The sequence below is a fragment of the Pristiophorus japonicus genome, chromosome 3 (genome assembly GCF_044704955.1).
Source record: "Pristiophorus japonicus isolate sPriJap1 chromosome 3, sPriJap1.hap1, whole genome shotgun sequence".
Classification (NCBI taxonomy): Eukaryota; Metazoa; Chordata; class Chondrichthyes; family Pristiophoridae; genus Pristiophorus; species Pristiophorus japonicus.
The window spans coordinates 257,125,893-257,148,554 of NC_091979.1; the positions used below are offsets into that span (position 1 = coordinate 257,125,893).

The following is a 22,662-nucleotide window of genomic DNA, read 5'->3' on the forward strand; positions in this document are numbered from 1 at the left end:
CAACCCTCCCAGTTCTCTGCACTCCTCCAATTCTGGCCTGTTGTGCATCCCCGATTTTAATTGCTCCACCGTTCATGGCTGTGCCAAGGCCCTAAGCTCTGGAATGCCTATCTGAGTGAACACTGGTATATTCACCCACTGTTGTGGAGCCCAGCCCAATCCACCTAATCTCCATATGATCGGCCATATTGACTTTGAGATATCTCTGGTCCCGTGACAGAAGGTGTACTGAACCTGTGTGGCACAGTGCCTGAGTATTCCTTGTGCCTATCCACATCCGCCTCTTGCATCATTGATCCACTCCATCGGTAGTAATCTGTCTGAATTAATTTCTATTGGTAGATACCGTTACCATTTATACCAGCCGATTGGGTGGTTGGCCATATGGGTTTAAGATTCCCATAACTCGTTGTACTGCTGATAACAATTACAGAATCAACAGTTTAGGCCTTCCACCTTTACGTTGACCTATCCGCCTTGGTTGAACCTGTGTGGCGTAGCTCCGTGCTTCTTCACTGGCCATTTCCTAATCTGCACCACTCGGAGGTGTGACCAGTTTGCCGACAAGAAAAGTCAGGCAGGCCAACAGGACTAACCAAGGGGTATAATTCTTTCTAACGATAATTCTTTGGAAACAGTCAGTGGTTGTACGAAACATTCTTTCCTACTTCATCTTGACTTGCTTGGGTAAAATTATCGACAGAGAATTTCCACCCTTCAGGATAAAGGAAGCTCTTGCAAGAATAAGAATTACTGATGGGCAACAGCTAGGTTCAAGCAGATTATTTTAGATTTTCTTTGCCCCCTTCAGTGACGTGTGAATCTTCATTTTCAAGAAAAGATGATCAAGTGTGCACTTTTCCCATCAACCTAAATTCCCTCATTGCTAAAAACTGAACCAAGTAATTATCCAGATGTGCTCTCCCTCCAGTGAACTGTTTTTAGCTGTTCAGAGCAGTAAATATTTACTTGCCTTCATAATCGTGAACCTGGGACCTTCCTGGTTTTTATAGCTCAATGCCGCAATGAGCAGAGCATTTAATCCACTGAATTCGACATTGCTATTGAATGGCCAACCTTAGTTGTTTAGCAGACAACATAACTGTACTCTTTATTAATAAAAATTTTAAAAAATAAAATAAAAAATGCTGCTTTATTCTTGGTAATCAGATACATGATTATAAGCTCAATTGCACGGTAAGCTGTTGACATTTGCACTCACATGCATAACAAACATGCTGTCTCCCCTTTCATCAACAGTAAGGTTGCATGTTGCATGTTGTATTAAGATTCAATTTCTCCTGTTTCTTTAGCTATAAAATTCCTTGAACCTTGCCATTGCAGTCGTTCTCACTTTTGATCGCTGAAATTTGTCTCCGAGTTGAACTGTTGCTCTATAATAAAAACACAAAATGCTGGAAATGGTCAGCAGGTTGGGCAGTGTCTGTGGAGAGAGAGCGAAACAGAGCTAATGTTTCAGGTCGATGACCTTTCACCAGAATTACTGTTGCAAAAGCAAAATATTACGGATGCTGGAATCTGAAATAAGAACAGAAAATGCTGGAAATACTCAGCAGGTCAGGCAGCATCTGTGGAGAGAGAAACAGTGTTAACATTTCAGGTCGGTGACCCTTGGTCAGAACTGGAAAAAGTTAGAGATGTAACAGGTTATTAAGCAAATGTAGGGGCAGGGAAAGGGGGAGAGGACGAAAGAACAAAAGGGAAGGTCTGTGATAGGGAGAAAGGAAGAAGAGATTAAGATACAAAAGGGATGATGGTGCAAGGCAAGAGGAGATGGTAATGGGACAAGTTAAGAAACAAAAGATGAGTCTAGATAGGGTATAAATGGGAATGGCAGAATCATCAATAACTGCCGTGGGAAAGGGGAAAAAAAAACAGAAGAAATAAGGGCAGAGGTTATGGTCTGAAATTGCTGAACTTGATGTTGAGTCCAGAAGGCTGTAACGTGACTAAATGAAAGATGAGGTTGTATTCCTCGAGCTTTCATTCAGCTTTATTGAAACAGTGTAAGAGGCCGAGGCCAGAAAGGTCAGAGTGGGAATGGAGCAGAGAATTAAAGTGACAGTTGACTGGAAGCTCAGGGACACACTTACGGATTGAACGGAGATGTTCTGCAAAGCGATCACCCAATCTGCGTTTGGTCTCCCCGATGTAGAGGAGACTACATCGTGAGCAGCGAATACCGTATACTAAATTGAAAGAAGTACAAGTTAAATCGCTGTTTCACCTGGAAGGAGTGTTTGGGGCCCTGGACAGTGGGAAGGGAGAAGTTAAAAAGACAGGTACTGCATCTCCTGTGCTTGCACAGGAAGATGCCGTAGGACGGGCATGGGAAGGTATTGGAGGTGATTGAGGAGTGGACCAGGGTGTCGCAGAGGGAGCGGTCCCTTCAGAATGCTGAGGGGAGGGGAGGGGAAGATGTGTTTGGTGGTGGGATTATGCTGGAGATGGCGGAAATGGCAGAGAATGATCTGTTGAACGTGGAGGCTGGTGGGGTGAAAGTTGAGGACAAGGGGAACCCTATCATGGTTCTGGGAGGGAGGGGACGGGGTGAGAGCAGAAGTGTGGGAAATAGAATGGACACGGTCAAGGGTCAACCATGGTAGAGGGGAATCCTTGGTTCAGGAAAAAGGAAGACATATCGGAAACACTAGTGTGGAAGGTGGCATCGTCAGAACAGTACTGTTTTATTGTTACTTGATAGCTTGCTAGTAAAATGATAGAAAAGTGTATTGTGTTTTTCCAGTTCTTCCTAACCACTAGCAAGTAGCTGTTTACCATCAATATATTTAGCAAAATTAATAGAACTATAAACGGGGCTTAAAATTAATACCAATTTCAAAATGCACAGACCTTGATTTGTAATATTTTTATCCTCTTCATCACTAGTTTGTGAATGGGAATCGAAATTGAATAATTTTTGCAAGTTATTGGTCCTGAGCACAAAGAATGAACTTCTATTTATATGTCACTTTATCTTGTTACCAAGGCTTCACATCCAATTAATTGTTTTTTGTAGTTATTGTATTGATGTAGGCTAATGGAGTACAGCAAGGTCCCACAAACAGCAAGTGAAGTAAGTTAGCAATTAATCTGATTTTGGTGGTGGTTGAGGAGGGAATATTGACTAAGAGAACTAATTACTTTATTTGAATTTGTGCCATGGGATCTTTTACCACCACCCTAACAGTCAGGCATAGCCTTTGTTTAACATGTCCTCTGAAAATGTGGCGCTGTCTCAGGACAGCACTGAAGTGTCAGCCTAGATTATATATGCAGGTTCTACAGTGAGACTTAAACCCATGACTTTCTGACTCAGTGAGCGTGCTACCCTCAGACAAACTGACACTGCAGTATATTTACTCTGAAATTTTATATTCCCCAGACTGTCCGTAACAAAATAAAAACAATAACCAGATTGGCTAACGAACAGAAAACAAAGAGTAGGGATAAATGGTTCATTCTCGGATTGGCAATCAGTAACCAGTGGTGTGCCACAAGTATCAATGCTGGGACCCCAACTATTTACAATCTATATTAACGACTTGGAAGAAGGGACTGAGTGTAATGTAGCCAAGTTTGCCGATGATGCAAAGATGGGAGGAAAAACAATGTGTGAGGAATACACACACAATCTGCAAAAGGACATACAGGCTAAGTGAGTGGGCAAAAAATTGGCAGATGGAGTATAATGTTGGAAAGTGTGAGGTCATGCACTTTGGCAGGAAAAATCAAAGATCAAGTTATTATTTAAATGGGGAAAGATTGCAAAGTGCTGCAGTACAGCAGGACCTGGGGGTACTTGTGCATGAAACACAAAAGGTTAGAATGCAGGTACAGCAAGTGATCAGGAAGGTCAATGGAATCTTGGCCTTTATTGCAGAGGGGATGGAGTATAAAAGTAGGGAAGTCTTGCTACAGTTGTACAGGGTATTGATGAGATCACACCTGGAATACTGCGTGCAGTTTTGGTTTGGAGGCAGTTCAGAGAAGGTTCACAAGGTTGATTCCAGAGATGAGGGGGTTGACTTTTGAGGAAAGGTTGGGCCTCTACTCATTGGAATTAAGAATGAGAGGTGATCTTATCGAAACGTATAAGATTATGAGGGGACTTGACAAGGTGGAGAGGATGTTTCCACTGATAGAGGAGACTAGAACTAGAGGGCATAATCTTAGAATAAGGGGCCGGCCATTTAAAACTGAGATGAAAAATTTCTTCTGAGGGTTGTAAATCTGTGGAATTCGCTGCCTCAAACTGTGGAAACTGAGACATTGAATAAATTTAAGACAGAAATAGACAGTTTCTTAAACAATAAGGGGTTATGGGGAGCGGGCAGGGAAGTGGACCTAAGTCCATGATCGGATCAGCCATGATCGTATTAAATGGCGGAGCAGGCTCGAGGGCCGTATGGTCTACTCCTTCTATTTCTTATGTTCTTATAACCGATTTAATTTTCAGGTTAACAATTTAATTTGTGGTCTATGATAATATACTAACAATATAGCTGTCAATGCTGCAAGCTACAGTCCAGGATAGGTGCTTGTTGACCTACAATTGGCTTCTGGTTAAGCAACGCCTTAATTTCAAAATTCTAATCCTTATTTTCAAATCCCTTCATGGCCTCGCCCTTCCCGAAATCTGTAATCTCCTGCAGCCCCACAACCCCCTGAGATGTCTGCACTCCTTGACTTCTACCCTCTTGAGCATCCCTGATTATAATCGCTCAACCATTGGTGGCCTTCTGTTGCCTGGGCCCTAAGCTCTGAAACTCCCTGCCTAAACCTCTCCACCTCTCTACCTCACTTTCCTCCTTCAAGACGCTCCTTAAAACATACATCTTTGACCAAGCTTTTGGTCACCTGCACTAATTTCTACATATGCGGTTTTTATCCCATAATACTCCTGTGAAGTGCCTTGGGACGTTTCACTAGGTTAAAGGTGCTATATAAATACAAGTTGTTGTTTTATTGAATACATGTTGAGTATCATGTGCAATCAGGCCACAAGTTAATGTCACTCAAATGTTCCTATCAGCAGCAAGCCTGATTTAGTGGAAAATTCATGCTGTTGCTCATGCATTGCCTCATAGAGTTTTCTTCAGTCACAGGAAAGTTCTGTATCCCTACCACTTGATCCCGCTGAAGAGCACAGTGACTCCTCCGAGGTCTGAATTTTATTAATCGACAGACGTTTCTCCATGTGATGCTAATTTTGAAGAATCTTAAAGTTGATCTCTACAGGGCAAGCAGAATGAGAAACCAGCCCCACTCCCTGACTCTGCCCCAAAGTGTGATGTGCCAGCCAGTCTCGAATGGTGCCAATGGTTACAGCTGCCATGTTCTGACTGGACCGACTTCGTAGCCCCTTCCCAAGTGGCTGTACGTGAAGTTATGAATCAAGCAAACTAAGAGCCAGCTAACACCTGCCTTGTTCGACAGAAGTCCAGAATGTGTGGCCAGCAATGAGCCTAAGGCAATTATTAGGCTCTGCAAGTATGTGACATATTTGAAATAGGGAGTGCATTGCATCCTCAAAGTTACTATTGTAATAACCGCTCCTTCTAAATTGACACTTCTGCACAGATCTGATCAGCCTTTGAAGTTATAATTCTTAAGCAGTGTCCTCCAAATTGTATTTAATTTTCATTACAATAGCTTACTCCAAATTGTATTTAACTTTCATTACAGTAGTTAACTTTCAATGTGGCACCATTATCTTTCTCTGCTTGAAAATTATAGTGGTCCAATATTAGTTGGGTATTCTGACTTTTCACTTTGCCTAATGGTACCATTTGCCACAGGTACCCTCTTCAGAGCAGTGTGATCCAACAGTACCAAGTTACGCTGTTAGTTTCTCGCCACTCTGTGCCAAGCAGAGCACTCAGCAATACAAAAGCAAAACACTGCGGATGCTGGAATCTGACGAAGGGTCATCGTCTTAAAACGTTAACTCTGTTTCTCTTCACAGATGCATCCTGACTCGCTGAGATTTCCAGCAGAGCACTCAGCATGTTGGTCATTTTTCAGCGTTCATAAGAAGCCAGTAGGGCAGTTGGCTCTTTACTACTATTAACAACTAACACTACTACTACAACTTGTATTTATATAGCACCTTCAACATAGTAAAACGTCCCAAGGTGCTTCACAGGAGTGTTATCAGACAAAATAAAAATTGACACCAAGCCACATAAGGAGAAATTAGCGCAGGTGACCAAAAGCTTGGTCAAAGAGGTACTATTAAGGAGCATCTTAAAGGAGGAAAGAGAGGTAGAGAGATGGAGAGGTTTAGGCAGGAAGTTCCAGAGCTTGGGGCCGAGGCAACAGAAGGCATAGCCACCAATGGTCAAGCGATTATAATCAGGGATGCTCAAGATGGCAGAATTAGAAGAGCGCAGACATCTCGGCGGGGGGTGGGGGGGAGAGAGGGTGGATGTGTGTGCAGGGGTGGGGGCTGTGGGGCTGGAGGAGATTACAGAGATAGGGAGGAGCGAGGCTTTGGAACAATTTTGGGGAAAAAAAGATGAAAATAGTGAAATCGAGGTGTTGGTTAACCGGGAGCTAATGTTGAGCAGTTTAAAAAGTCACCAGACTATGTTGGGAATTGTTTAACGTTGTGCTGTTGTATGTGTGAACCCAAAGTGGTGTGAGCCTTCCTCCTCAAGTTGATATTTAATTCGTTTGCCAGAGTTTGATGTGCTGGCAGGTTGATGGCCCCACTCCCAAGTTTCTGCAGCAGTTGTGTTGTAATGACATGAAAACACCTTCTTGCATTGTTGCTGCAAAGAAGTATAATCTACCTTGTCCATTATTGACCATTTTCAGCCACTGTTCTTTGCTGTTGACCTTTAACCGATGTCCAAGGTTAGCAACCAAAACTTTTAGTTTCTTGTGCAAGATCTAATTGTGAACAGAATTTAGTTTCTCAAACTACAGATGGAATACAGTTTTGGCCTGGATTTTGTGCTCCCGATATCTTTCGCCGTCATAAGCCTTCTGAAAGGCCCCACAAGTTCCGCGTTTCCATATGCATGAAAACCAGGCACACATTGACAGATCTACCGAACCAAAAGTCAAATCACTTTCGAAGGCAGAGTTACGCTATTTGCCCAACTACTGTACAGCAAATGCCCACAAAACTCTAACGACTGGTAAAAGCAGGCATAGGGCCTACTTTCACCAGCATAAGGGTTAATATAAATCTTAACATAACACTTTAAAAATAAAAAATGATGCACAAACTCTTGAAATTGCTTTATGCAAATTTTAACCCGGATCAAAATGTTTCCAATTATTTTTCAAAAATTTAAATTTTTATTGTATTTGCTATATTGAAGGGACATTTAATTAAATTTGAAAATGAGAACATGTATTTTTATTAGTTGTCTAAATTGTTTAATTATTTGGGGACTCCATTGCATGTCATTAGGGGATACCGTTCAGAAGTGACTGCAATGAAATCCTCCTTTCTCATTGGAGGACCCTGGCCCATGTGATTCCAGGGACATGTCCGAACTGCCTGGGATCCGTGGGCCTTTATGCAGGTGTATATCTGGAGGCCCAGGATCCAAAATCTCTGTCGGCGTGGAGCCAGTTGGTAAGTTCGGAAATATTTTGCAGGTCAGAGGCGTACTCTCGGAGGTACACCTCCGACTGCAAATTCAGGGCCAATATAACAGAAAGATCAATTGTCACAGGAGCGATTACAAGATATCTATTAATCCACATGAGTCAGTAAATAATTTCAAAATCTGTAACTGCATGAAATGCAGATCTGCCTACCTCAGCACAATGCTCTTTAGGATGTTAAATTGTCTGCTGGGCAGAATGATTGGACACAGTGGTAATAATAAACCTGAGGAAGTGTTGTGTCATTTCGAAACTGTCACAAGCTAACAAATATGTTGTTCGCAACTTTCAGATGCCATGGATTGTGCTCAACAAATTGGAGGACTGCTCACACAACAAAATTTAACAGGTGTACTAGCTCGTTGATTTTTGGAGCTATCTGAATCAGCCCTATTACTTGCACCAGTTATGTTCCTCACCACTGTCACGTGAGAAGCCATTTCATTGATACAGCAACAACTTGTATTAGCATAGCAAAACATCCCAAGGCGCTTCACAGGAGCGTTTTAAGACCAAAGAAAAATTTACACTGAGCTGTATAAGTAGAAATTACAGCAGACGACGAAAGGTTTGGTCAAAGAGATAGGTTTTAAGGAGCATCTTGAAGGAGGAAAGGGAGGTAGAGCAGCGGGGAGGTTTAGGGAGGGAGTTTTGGAGCTTGGGGCTGAGGCAGCTGAAGGCCACCGATGGTTGGGCAGTTATCAGCTCTGGAACTCACTGCCTAAACCTCTCTGTCTTTCTACCTCTCTTTCCTCCTTCAAGACACTCCTTAAAACCTACCTCTTTGACCAAACTTTTGGTCACCTGCACTAATTTCTACCTATGCAGCTCGGTGTCAAATTGTTTCAGCTCAAAATACTCCTGTGAAGTGCTTTGGGACGTTTCAGTACATTAAAGGCACTATGCAAATACAGATTGTTGTTGATATTTGTCATGCAAATCCAGTTGCATTCAGTAAGAGTAAGCAAATAATCTAAATACTGCAGAGGGGCACAGAAACTGCTGACTCAGCCATCTAGCCAGCAGAATGAGTCAGAATGCACAGTGGAGGGTGTGGAGTATGGGGTGGGGGAGGAGGGCGGGTGGGTGGGGGGGCGCCTACAGGACTAGTTTTAGCCGTTGTTTAATATTTAGAAATGAGAATATCCCAGCAAGTTCAAATCCGGATTAGTCAGGATATTATGCAAAGAGCTCAGCTGTAGCTAAAAATGCTCTTTTGATTCCCTAAATCTGGGTCCATGAGTTGCAAATGAGGTCAACCCGCTTCTCCAGCACTACAGATTACAACAATGAGCCCTGACATCAGCCTGTAACTACAGCGCTCTGTTTGACAGCAAGAGGCTTTCTATAGATCAGGTTGGGCTACTTTCCCGCAAGGTTCACAACAGAATATACAAAGCTATTCTCGGGTGTAGTCCTAAACACAGATCTCAATAAAAGCAATACGCAAGCTTTGAAGCACAAACCGCCTTTCAATGCTGCAAAAGGACTTCCAAGCACTTGCGCGCAGGTACAAAGACCCGAGCTTGCTGCGATAGCCAGGAGCTGAAACTTGCCATTGGTGCTTTTACCACTCCCAGGGCCAATGAAGATAGTCCCAGCTGTAAGGCAGCCATTGGGAACAGGATGTTCACTACATTCCAATGTTCATCCTAAACTTTTAAGTACGGTGTGGCATTGGTTCTCGTGTAGAGTTCCCCAAGGTAACCGCTTGTCTCCGGTTTCTCTTCTGCTTTCCTAAAGGCACTGGCTAATGTTGGGAGACAGTTCCAAGGAGGCCAATAGGCCTCTCATACCTTGTCATTCTTCATGTTTGACCCGCATTAGTAAGTATAGGCTGATTATGCAACCACGGGGGACTTTAGCATGATCCTATGCTCACTCATCGTCCACGGATCACTATTTCCATCACTGGAAAGTGGTCAGATTGAGGAAATATTGCTGATTTTTTTTTAATGCTTCCTATCCCAGAGTCCTAAATTTATTTGGAGGTAAATATTTAATTAAGCTATGGAGATAATATTACACGAACAGAAGAATAGATTTTGCCAGAATGGTTTTTTCCTTATTTCTTTGTTCTTGGATGTTGGCTTCGCTGGCAAGGCCAGCATTTATTGCCCAACCCTAATTTCCCATAGAGAAGGTGGTGGTGAGCCGCTGCCTTGAACCGCTGCAGTCCGTGTGGTGAAGGTACACTCACAATGTTTAGTGAGGGAGTTCAAGGATTTTGACCCAGCGACGATGATGGAACAGCGATATATTTCCAAGTCAGGATGGTGTGTGACTTGGGGAACATGGAGGTGGTGGTGTTCCCATGTGCCTGCTGCCCATGTCCTTCTAGGTGGTAGAGATCGCAGGTTTGGGAGGAGCTGGTGAAGAAGCCTTGGCGCGTTGCTGCAGTGCATCTTGTAGATGGTACACACTGCAACCATGGTGCGCCAGTGGTGGGGGAAGTGAATGTTGAAGGTGGTGGATGGGGTGCTAATCAAGTGAGCTGCTTTGTCCTGGATGGTGTTGAGCTTCTTGAGTGTTGTTGGAGCTGCACTCATCCAGGCAAGCGGAGACTATTCCATCACACTCCTGACTTGTGCCTTTTAGATGGTGGAAAGGCTTTGGGGAATCCGGAAGTGAGGCACTTGCCGCAGAATACCCAGACTCTGACCTGCTCTTGTTGCCTCAGTATTTGCGGCCAATCCAGTTAAGTTTCTGGTCAGTGGTGACTCACAGGATGTTGATGGTGGGGGATGCGGTGTTGGTAATGCCGTTGAATGTCAAGGGGCAGTGGTTAGACTCGCTTGTTGGAGATGGACATTGCCTGGCACTTGTGTGGTGCGAATGTAACTTCCACTTACCAAGCCAAGTGTTTCTGACATCCTTCGTTCTCTTCTCTCTCTACTCCCCCCCCACCCCCACCCCCCCATCCCCCACCCTCCCCCCGCCCCCAACAAGAAGTTTGGATTTCAGATCATTTGTGGCTATCCAAACGCCTAAATCAAATTATCAGGATGGTCACACTTCAGACTTCCGGTTATAAGACAATTTGCCAAGGATATTAGCTGGGAACTGTAGATCTTTAACAATATCCATTTTCACTTGGTTGTGAAAAAGAGCCACAGAACAGTGTTGCATACGTATTTCCATTACAAGGTTATACCCTTCAGACTAAGCTTTGATTTCAAGATCTTTTAACAAATAAAGTCTGTCTTTGTGAGAGCAGATTCTTGGGGTTTAATTGGAGAGCTGGCCTCATACCCATGGTGGTCTCCACTCAGCCAAGCTTCCAAATACATATAGAGCACCTTTCATGACCACTAGACGTCTCAAAGCGCTTTACAGCCAACATAGAATGACATTGAATGTACAGCACAGAAGCAGACTATTCGTCCCAACTGGTCCCTGCCACTGTTTATGCTCCACCCCTTTTCATCTAACCCTATCAGTATAACCCTCTCTTCCTTTCCCCCTCGGATGTTTATCTAACTTCCTCTTAAATGCATCTATGCTGTTTGCCTCAACTACTCCATGTGATAGTAAGTTCCACAGTCTAACCACTCTTTGTGTACACAAGTTACTCCTGAATCCCTTATTGGATTCCCTAGTGACAATCTTCTATTTATGGCCCCTAGCTTTGGTGTCCCCAACTATGATATCAAACGCATCATTGACACCTGGTTCAACGATGACTTGAGTTTGGTAAATGTACAGAGATACTGATTCCTTTGACTTTTCCATTTCTACAATTTAGAAAGGAGTGTAGCCTTTAATGTGAAAGGGAACCTGACTTTAATGAATATGGACCTGTCTGATCCACATGTGAATAGAAGAATGGGCAGGTGTGCCAGTCACTGTAAATGAAGCAATGAGTGGTTTACATTTAATTTCTCACCATAAAGGTGTCTCCGTTCCTTGAACATCAACTATGGCTCAGTGGGTAATACGCTCTGCTCTGAATCAGAAGGTTGTGGGTTCAAGTCCCACTCCAGGAAATTGAGCATATAAAAAAAAATCTAGGCTGATATTCCAGTACAGTGCAAATGAGCCAAATGTGGGCAGAGGACACCCTCAAAGCCTCCCTGATAAAGTGCAACATCCCCACTGACACCTGGGAGTCCCTGGCCAAAGGCTGCCCTAAGTGGAGGAAGTGCATCTTGAGTCTCATCGCTGAGAGCATGCAGAAATCAAGCGCAGGCAGCAGAAAGAGCATGCGGCAAACCTGTCCCACCCATCCTTTCCCTCAACAACTATCTGTCCCACCTGTGACAGAGTCTGTGGTTCTCGTATTGGACTGTTCAGCCACCTAAGGACTCATTTTTAGAGTGGAAGCAAGTCTTCCTCGATTCTGAGGGATTGCCTATGATGATGCAGTGCTGAGGGAACGCTGCACTGTCAGAGGTGTTGTCTTTTGAATGAGACACCTGCTCTCTCAGATGAATGTAAAGATTCCATGACATTATTTTGAAGAAGAGCAGGGGAGTTATGCCCGGTGTCCTGGCCAATATTTATTCCTCAATCAACATAACAAAAACAGATTAACTGGTCATTATCACATTGTTGTTTGTAGGAGTTTGCTGTGCGCAAATTGGTGCTGCGTTTCCCACAGTACAACAGTGACTACACTTCAAATGTATTTCATTGGCTGTAAAGCGCTTTGAGACGTCAGGTGGTCGTGAAAGGCGCTATATAAATGCAAGTCTTTTTACAAACATCTGAAGTGCTTATAGATGTGAGGTGATTTTTAATAAGACTATAAAAGTGTTGTTGAAATGTTTCTGGAAGTGAAACCAGGTAAATGGTGGACCTCTGACACACAAGATTAATTCCCGCACTGCAGCAAAATGGCGGCGACCAGTTTATTTTGGTCAGATTAATGACCACTTTATGTGAAATGTCTTTTTAGGTCTGTGATTTCTTGGCTTGGCAAACAAACCCTTTAAAAGATAAGGTAACACTTTTTGAGGAATTCTTATCCAAGTATTTACCTCTGTGTTCCAGGTAACTATTTTTAAATTCTCCAAAGATTTCTTTAGTAATCTAATCGAATGGTTATTGCGTAGAACCCAAGAACATTAGACATGCTCATGTTCTGATTTGCAGAGTGTCATATTTACTCCACCCCTTCACTAGCCAATAAGAGCAGTCAACCTTGAGTAACTTCCCAAGCACAGATGCTCATGGATTAGCACTCTCATTTCGACCATTTTATGTTGTTTTATTGAGAGTTCCTCTCCGCGTTAAACTGGAAATAGCTGAGATTTCCCATAATCAGTACCAAAATGTTCAGCATTGCTAATAGAAAGGGGAGCTTCAAGGGGCCAAATAGTCTTTTTCATCCTTGACTTCTGTCATGTTTATGTGCTGATGGAGTCTGTACTGCTTTCAAGACAATTCTCATAATATTTATATATTTAAAACCATTCCAGTTGCTTTGGGTTTTTCTATGCTCAAGGTGCTATATAAATGTTTTTGAATATATGTAACGTTACTTCCTGTACGTGGCTGTGTTAACTCAATGCTGGGACTACTGCTGTTTCTAATTTACATAAATGACCTAGATTCATGAAATCAGTGCAAAGTGGTAACATTTTGCAAACTAGGAGAGGTGGAATTGGAAGAAACGGCTCTGAAATTATCGAATGAGTTGTACAAAATCTGCAAAGTGGCCAGAACAATGGCAAATGAAATTTAACGCAGTCAAGTGGAACGTGATAAACATAGGAAGGAAAAATAGATGACATGCAGACTCCATGAAATAGCTAAGAATGAGGCTTAAAATGTCCAAGCAATACAGATCAGCAATCAGCAAAGCTAATAGGATGTTGAAGTACATAGCCATAAGTTGGAGAGGTAGTTATCAAACTGTATAGTGCTCTCGTCAGACCACATCTTGAATACTGCATCCAGTTGTAGTTGCCAGCAAATGAGACCTTCAAGTGCAGGAGACCGCACTGGGAAGAGGCACAAGGCCGATCTCCAGTGTCCAAGGGTTAAGTTATGAGGAAAGATTAGAGAGGCTTGGGTTCTGCGAGATGATCTTATAGAGGTATGTAAGATTGTTAAAAGGCTATCCAATCATCGCCAGAGCTTCTTTCTCACCCGTCACCATTACCTCTGGAGTCCTCCTCCTCCTTTATGCAGCGTTTTAATGATATTCTCAGACGTAGGGTCTGCTTCTATATGTACACTGACGGCACCCAGTTCTACCTCTCCACCACCTCTACTGTCTCTGATGCCAGGCTGCTTGTCTGATATCCAGTCGTGCATGAGCCACAACGTCCACCGGCTAGGCATTGGGTAAACTTAAGCCATTGTCTTCAGCACCCACCACAAATTCCGTGCCTTTGCCACTGATTTCATTCCCCTGCCTGTCCATTTATCGCCTGACTTCACACTCGATCCCAAGCTGCGCATATTCTGGAACACAAAGACTGCTTCCTCTCCTGCCTCAGTGCACCTGCTGCTGAAACTCTCATCCATGCCTTTTTGTCATATTTATACTTGACTATTCCAATGCTCTTCTGGCTGGCCCCCCATCTTCCACTCTCCGCTCCTCCAAAACTCTGCTGCCATATCTTATCCTGCAAGAGAACCTGCTCACATGTCACCCCTGTCGTTGCTGACCGACATTGGCTTCTGGTCCCCCCCCCAGCACCCCCAATTCAAAATTCTCATCCTTGTGTAAAAGTCCATTGATGGCCTTGCCCTTCCCTATCTCTGTCACCTCCTCCAGCTCTACATCCTCCCCCCAAACTTTCCGCTCCTCTGACTCCAGCCTTCGTGACTTTCCCCCCCGCCCCCCCCCCCCCCCCTCAACCTTTGGCGGCTGTGTCTTCCGACTTCTAGAACCCATGCTCTCGAATTCCCTCTTAGAATTATTGTCTCCACTACCCTCGCAGCAAGTCCAATCCAGGTATTGAAGACTCTTGTGCTTCCTGATGTCTGTCCCGAGCTTCCCTATCACTGAGTTATACCCATGTCCCTTTGTCCTGCAGTTGTGGTTTAAATTAAACAGGATTTCACGCAAACTGCAGATCCTGTATCAGTGCAATAGGAAAACAGCATTGAATCAGCGCAATATCTGTAACTAAACCAGCTGGTTATGCATTTCTTTTTGATCTTTTCTACATCTGACCATTTCATCTACCAGAGGACTTGTGCAATTAAGAAATGAGATTATAACAACTTGAATATTTGACCTCCACGTAAACCCACGTCTGATGGGAGTGTAGAATTCCAGTGCCAACTATCCAAATCCGAATTAGGAACCATTGTGCTAAGGTCAATGTACAGGCCGCCTTGTTGCTTCTGTCTTGGACATTCATGCCATTTAGTAACCAGCAAGTGGGGAGCACTTTCTATTGTACTTGTTCCACCATGAGCTAAATTTCAAACCAGTGTTTTGCTTAAAAAAAAAAGACAGAATCTTCAAATTCAGGGATGGGCAAATATTTCCCAGTCGTAAGTATAGATGGTGGTGTGACATAATATCAGTATTCAGTCAGCCTCCGTTTCTGTTTTGCACTCTGGCCAAAATTCTCGCGCTTCACGGTGTGTTTGCGTAATTGCCTACCTCCTCCTCAACGACGACCGGGTCCCCCCCCTTCCACGTCGGTGACTGGCCTCCCCTCCTCCTTCAGCGATGACTGGAGCTCTCTTTCCCCACTGGTGACCTGGCCTCTTCTCCAACACCAACACGTGGCGAGTTCCATGACTGTGACCCCCCCTGCCCTCCCACCCTGAACCCCGGTGGGCCACTGACCCTCCCAATGCCTGTCCCCAAGCAGGCCACTGATCACCTACCACCAAGGTTGCTACCCAGTGCCGAGCCTGCGGTCAACATCTCGCCACAGGCAACTAGGCCCATATAGCAGTACCTGGGCTCCAGTCGTCTTGGACCCCTTTGCCACTGGATCAAGACCTCGCTCAGCTAAGTCCGTGTGGTAGCTGGTGTGCAACGACCACCCCACGTTAAAAGAACTCGCGCACAGGCATCTTTCCACTCCATTAACATGAAGTTTGGGCATGGACAACCCCCAACAGCGACGGGCCGGAACGCCGCGCCGCCATAGCTGCCCAGAAACTTAGACGCTTTGATATCGACACCGCCGCCCTAAGCGAGACCCGGTGGGCAGGGGAAGGCCAGCTCAAGAAACAAGGTGGAGGTTACACTTTCTTCTGGAAAGGGAAACCAGAAGAAGAGCGCCGCCTCCACGTAGTCGGCTTCGCCATCAAAAACAAGCTGGTTGACCGCCTCAAAGACTCCCCCTGCGGAACTAACGAACGCCTCATGACTCTTCGACTCACCCTATCCCGGAAGCAGTGCGCCACAGTCATCAGTGCATACGCCTCAACACCAGATGCAACTGATGAGGCCAAAGAGGGTTTTTATGCCAACCTCTCAAAATCCCTGTCCTGCGTCCCCGCGGGTGACAGATTAATCCTCCTCGGTGACTTCAATGCCAGGACCTCTGGGGGAGCGTGATTGGCAGAGACGGGGTAGGGAAAGCCAACTCTAGTGGTACCCTACTCCTGACAAAATGTCTAGAGCACGAACTTGTCATCACTCACACCTTGTTCCACCAGAGGGACAAATACAAGGCATCGTGGCAACACCCTCACTCCAAGCACTGGCACCTGCTTGACTATGTCATCGTACGAGCCAGGGATCGCAAGGATGTGCGCATCACCTGCGCCATGACAGGAGCCGACGACTGTTGGATGGACCACCGCCTAATCCGATCCATCGTCGACATCAACATAGCCCCAAAGCGGAGGGGGCAGCAGAAGCAGTGCCGCAAAAAAGTCAATGCCGGAGCACTTAAGGACCCAGCTAAGGGAGCCCTGTACAGCCAGCGCCTCACAGCTAACCTGGCATGCCTTGATAACCCCGAGTCGCAGAATGCCCACAGCGCTTGGTTTGCCCTCCAGGCCTCCATAACCAGTGCCTGCAAAGAGACACCCGGTTATTCAACCAGGAAATACCAGGACTGGTTTGATGAGAATGATCAGGAGATCCAAGAGCTAATAGATCGCAAACGCAGGCATTTCTGAGCCTTAAACAACAACCCAATGCAGAAACAGCATTACAGACGGCTCAAGGCTGAGGTTCAACAAAAAACCCGGGACCTAAAGAACAGGTGGTGGATGAAGAAAGCACAGGAGATACAGCAGCTGGCCGACAACCATGATGTGGGAGGATTCTTTATCGCAGTCAAGGCCACCTACGGGCCAAACACCCAAGGCCCCACCCCACTGCTGGCCAAGAACCGGGAAACACTCATCAAGGACACTGAGGCAGTCAGGGCCCGCTGAAAGGAACACTTCGAAGATCTCCTCAGTCAAGACTCTGCCTTTGACTCGAGTGTTCTCGGCTCTATCCCGCAGCATGCTACCCACCACCACCGCAGTGAGACAATGAGACGAGGTAGAAAAAGCCATAAGACAGCTCAAAAGCAACAAGGCTATGGGTGCGGACAGAATCCCTGCTGAGGCATTGAAGTATGGTGGAGAGGCACAAATACACGACCTCATCTCTCTCATTTGGAGGGAGGAGAGCATGCCGGGAGATCTCGGAGATGCAGTAATCGTGACCATCTTTTTTAAAAAAAAAAGGAGACCAGTCCGACTGCGGCATCTGCAGAGGAATCTCCCTGCTATCAGCCACTGGGAAAGTCGTCGCTAGAGTTCTCCTCAACCGTTGTCTTCCCATGGCCGAGGAGCTCCTCCCGGAGTCACAGTGCGGATTTCGTCTCCTACGGGGCACAACAGACAAGATTTTTGCAGCGCGACAGCTACAGGAAAATTGCGGGGAACAGGGCCAGCTCTTATACATGGCCTTCTTCGACCTTACAAAGGCCTTTGACACTGTCAACCGCGAGGGTCTATGGAGTGTCCTCCTTCGTTTCGGATGTCCCCAAAAGTTCGTCACCATCCTCCGCCTGCTCCACGACGACATGCAGGCCGTGATCCTTGCCAACGGATCCATCACAGACGCAATTCACATCCAGACCGGGGTCAAACAGGGCTGTGTCATCGCCCCAACCCTCTTCTCAATCTTTCTTGCCGCCATGCTCCACCTCGCAGTCAACAAGCTCCCCGCTGGAGTGGAACTAAACTACAGAACCAGTGGGAACCTGTTCAACCTTCGCCGCCTCCAGGCCAGATCCAAGACCACTCCAACCTCTTGTCGTTGAGCTACAGCACGCGGACAACGCCTGCGTCTGCGCACATACAGAGGCCGCACTCCAGGACATAGTCGATGTATTTACTGAGGCGTACGAAAGCATGGGCCTTACGCTAAACATCCGTAAGACAAAGGTCCTCCACCAACCTGCCCTCTCAGCACTGCCCCCCAGTCATCAAGATCCATGGCGCGGCCCTGGACACCGTGGACCACTTCCCATTTCTCGGGAGCCTCCTATCAACAAGAGCAGGCATCGACGACGAGATCCAACACCGCTGCCAGTGCAGCCTTCGGTCGCCTGAGGAAAAGAGTGTTTGAAGACCAGGCCCTCCGAACTGCCACCAAGCTCATGGTCTACAGGGCTGTAGTAATACCTGTCTCCCTGTATGGCTCAGAGACATGGACCATGAACAGTAGACACCTCAAGTTGCTGGAGAAATATCACCAACGATGTCGCTGCAAGATCTTACAAATCCCCTGGGAGGACAGGCACACCACCATCAGCGTCCTCACTCAGGCTAACAACAACGAGATCGGCTGCTTCGCCAAACTGACCAACGCCTACTGCCTGGTGGCGATCGGCGGCTCCGAGAACTTCTACGGAGTCTTTGAAGGGGAGTTATGAGACTATCCCTGTGGTCCACGCCTCCATCGCAGGATGCCGAATCATTGGAAGAATGTGTGTCGGTGAGGTCCCGAATAACACGATGGATCAGGAGCTGCAGTATATTCGCAATTGCCTTCCAGAATCCGTGGCCATCCAGAGAATTGAACGCCTTTCCGCACCTCGGCAATGTTATCGCCTGCAACGACTACGTGGCCCTGGTGCAGCCGGACCTCGACAGAGAGACCGAGGAGCTCTTGGCTGATGTGCTGAAGGTGGAGGTTTTCCGACAGGCGGTTGCCAAGCAGGTACTGGTGGGCAGTTACTGTGCTTTCAGTAACCAGGGAGGACTGGTCTATCGAAGACCAGGATGAGCGCTCCTTTCTGCTGCAGGTTCCGCTGGTGGCCGGCACGGTGAATCATAGCAGTGAGGTGATCGCCAGGGAGATGGTGGTGAACGATTGGTGCGCTTTCTGCAGGCTCGACACGACCAGCACGGAGCTGTCCGTCATCGAGAGCGTCTTCCGATTAAATGAAGCTCAGCCCAGTGCAATTGCAACGAGTATGAGAGATTCACTCATAGAAAGCTTAACATAAAAGGCTAGGTGTGGAGAGCTTCTCAAAGAGAATTTAATGCTCTTCCACCAAACGGACAGCAGAGAGAGACCATCGCCACTCAGAGAACGAACAATCCTCGCTGTAATGCATCCACATTACTTGTATTAAATCCCCCCTCCCACCGCCATTTAGATTAAGTGACCTTTGAGAAGAATCTGAATGTAACAAAAAAAAAAACATCCCCAGCATTGAAGCACTGACCACACTCGATCAGCTCCACTGGGCAGGCCACATAGTCCGCATGCCAGACACAAGACTCCCAAAGCAAGTGCTCTACTCCGAGCTCCTTCATGGCAAACGAGCCAAAGGTGGGCAGCAGAAATGCTACAAGAACACCCTCAAAGCTTCCCTGATAAAGTGCAACATCCCCACTGACACCTGAGAGTCCCTGGCCCAAGACCGCCCTAAGTGGAGGAAGTGCATCCGAGAGGGCGCTGAGCAACTCGAGTCTCAACGCCGAGAGCGCGCAGAAATCAAGCACAGATAGCAGAAAGAGCGTGCGGCAAACCAGTCCCACCCACCCCTTCCCTCAATGACTATCTGTCCCACCTGTGACAGAGTCTGTGGTTCTCGTATTGGACTGTTCAGCCACCAAAGAACTCACTTCAGGAGTGGAAGCAGGTCTTCCTCGATTCCGAGGGACTGCCTATGATGATGATGATCTGTCACACTTCAGACGTCACACAGGCAAATGTGTGTGTCGCACTTTATAAAGAAAGCTAATCATTTGGAAAGCACTCGGAAACTCTGCCAGCAATTGAAAACACCTTATTGACACAAGTCTAAGGGACCGAAATTGCCCTCCGACCAAAATGGACGCACACTCACCAGTTTCTTTGTTGATTTACCGCCCCAATCGTTGGGGCGGCGTCTGTAGTGATTTTGCGCTCCTTTTTAAAATGTTTCTTCTGGCGGGGCGGTGAAGTGGGGTGAAAGTCGGTGGTGAGTGGGGTGGAAGGCCGGCAGATTAATGAGCGCCGCGCTGACCATGTCAACATGACGCTTATAATGTCAGAGCGACACGTCACAGCGTCCTTCCCCTTCAGTTAAAGGGGAGGGCCGCTGCGTGAACTTTAGTGGCGCCCACTGGGCCATCAGGGAGGGTTTCAGCTGGGCTGGAAGGGGTGACGGGCTGCCTGCCCGTGTTCCCACCATTGTCCCGCTGACTTCAGAGTTGGCCGATAGTTAAAAGAAAATGGTGGCCGCAGCAGTGCGCTGTCCCTTTTAAGGACAGACATGCCACCCAGCCATTAGCAGCTTCCCGCCCGTGAAAAGCTGTCTGGGGGTACCGACCAGCCTCCGCTCCCATGGGACAATTTCCCTTGTGGGGCGGAAAGGGGTCTGCGTGCGGCCAACGGGGTGGGAACATGGGCGGGATGGTACCGTACACCGCCACAAAAATGCACAAAGGCAATTTCTAAAATGATATCACCTTCGCCCCGACTGACCAGTAACTGCATATCGACCCGTTGGGCGGTAACGGCTCTTAAAATAAAGGGGCGATTTCGGCCCCTAAACATCTGTAAACTCTGACTAACATTTTGAATTCTCCCATGGTATGCAATGCTAGGTGCTTAGGACCAGGAGCCTGAAATTGATAATCTGCAGTGTGTCCTCACCAAGAAGCAGTTTAACTCTGCTTGACACATGATCATGCTTACTTTCTAACATTGGCCTTAGTTAGGACACAGCGCGACATTTCTATTACATGGTATGCTGCTTTATAAGCACAGGAGCATTATACCATCATTGAACTTATTGTGAGCAACATCACAGATTCGCTAACATAAAAGAACTTTATATCCATTACCATTAGAATGTGTACAGAACTGCTGATCCAGAGTAACGAAGGAGGAGGCTTCATTCATTTAAATTTTCATTTCTCAGTAAATTGAATCTTGTCAGCACAATATGGCCATCATTTCTCTCACTCTAGCCATATGGTTTGTGTCACTTTTTAATTTAAATTGAATTGCGGCAGGAATGATTAAATTGAAGTGCTACTTTTTAAATTAATTTAAATGCTCATCTGACCATAAATATTCTTGGTAACTTAATATATGTATTCAGTTAGAATTCAATTATATTTGTACTAAGGTCTGAAGTGACATCCAATGGTGAAACAAAGGACCTACAGTCACTTCTCGTGCAGGATAAATGGGAATAAGTGCAGGTCTGACGGTTCATGGGTAACACAAGACCTTTTCTTGTTACTGAATGTGGGGAAAAAAATGCACTTTATATTTAGTAGATTGGCATGCATTCTGGTACTTGCATCTTTCCCCAGAGTATAGTGGCATTGTATGTGAATGGGTGTATGCTTAATAGCATCAGCGTTGACTTGTGCAGCAGTGATCAATTAGAGAAGACGTCACAACTTTTTTCGATCCTGTATATGCCAACAACCACACTCGTGTCCTTCCAACAGGGCTCACTGAAACCCTGCCTATTTCTCCCTTTGCCCTGACTAATGCAGGGCAATGAGGCTTGTCGTAGCGCCCCTGTAGGCGTGTGATTGTGATCTGCTGGGGACTGAACCTGGAACTTGCCTGGCCTGTTGAGATATAGCTGCTCATCAACAACAACAACTACTTGTATTTATATAGCGCCTTTAACGTAGTGAAACTTCCCAAGGCGCTTCGCAGGAGTGACGACTGCTTTATAATTAAACGTGGACAATATAAAAACAAAAAAAAAATGTTCAAAACCCTACTAAATATTTTTTATTTTTATTTTCAGGTACAAACCATTCTTTCCATTCCAAGTGCTTCCAACAACAGTAAATTCAGCAAACTGTGACCTTTACTTGCAAGACTCCAGCATCATCGAAGGACGCCTAAAAGTCACAGTGGTTGAATGCAGCAGGTATGTAGACTGACCTTCCTTGGGTAGGAGGGAAAATGCATTCTATTTTGTTAATTGGTACTTTGTCCTTCGGTATGGGCAATATTATAAATTTAATCACATGGTCTTTGCTGTTTTTTTTTATTCTTGTATATTTTCCTTGCTGTTTTCAACATTTTTCAATAGTCTTTCTGTTTTTATAAATTTTCCCTTTTTTTTCCTTAGTTTGCCATTCTTGAATTCCCGTTTACTTGTCTTCAGCTTTTGTAATCATTTGTCCTTTCTTTAGTTTTTCTTCATAAGAACAAAAGAATTAGGAGCAGGGAAGGCCATTCGGCCCCTCGAGCCTGTTCCGCCATTCAATGAGATCATGGCTGATCTCCGACCTCAACTCCACTTTGCTGCACTATCTCTATATCCCTAGATTCCCTTAATATTCAAAAACCTATCCATCTCAAGTCTTGAATATACTCAACAACTGAGCATCCACAGCCGTCTGGGGCAGAGAATTCCAAAGATTCACCACCCTCCAAGTGAAGAAATTTCTCCTCACCTCAGACCGAAATGGCCGACCCCTTATTCTGTGACCCCTGGTTCTAGACTCTCCAGCCAGGGGAAACATCTTCCCTGCATCTACCTTGTCAAGCCCTCAATTCAAGGTGTAGGACATTAGCAATGTTCCCGCTGATTTTTTTTGGGGGGGGTGCGCAGCCGATTTAAGTGGCTGGCGGCCCATTCACAGTTTCGCGCGTGCGTAAAAGTTTATATT

General features: G+C 45.8%; 1 protein-coding gene and 1 pseudogene across 1 annotated transcript in view; both read left to right on the forward strand.

The window, feature by feature from the left end:
• Positions 1–19,055, forward strand: part of LOC139260424 (uncharacterized) — an 80,724-nt pseudogene extending 61,669 nt beyond the window's left edge.
• pdzd8 (PDZ domain containing 8) overlaps positions 1–22,662 on the forward strand; it is a 283,902-nt gene that overhangs the window by 74,864 nt on the left and 186,376 nt on the right. Inside the window, exon 2 of the mRNA XM_070874970.1 lies at positions 21,789–21,914. Within this exon, the coding sequence (XP_070731071.1) occupies positions 21,789–21,914 (126 nt within the window). The remainder of the gene's footprint in view (positions 1–21,788; positions 21,915–22,662) is intronic.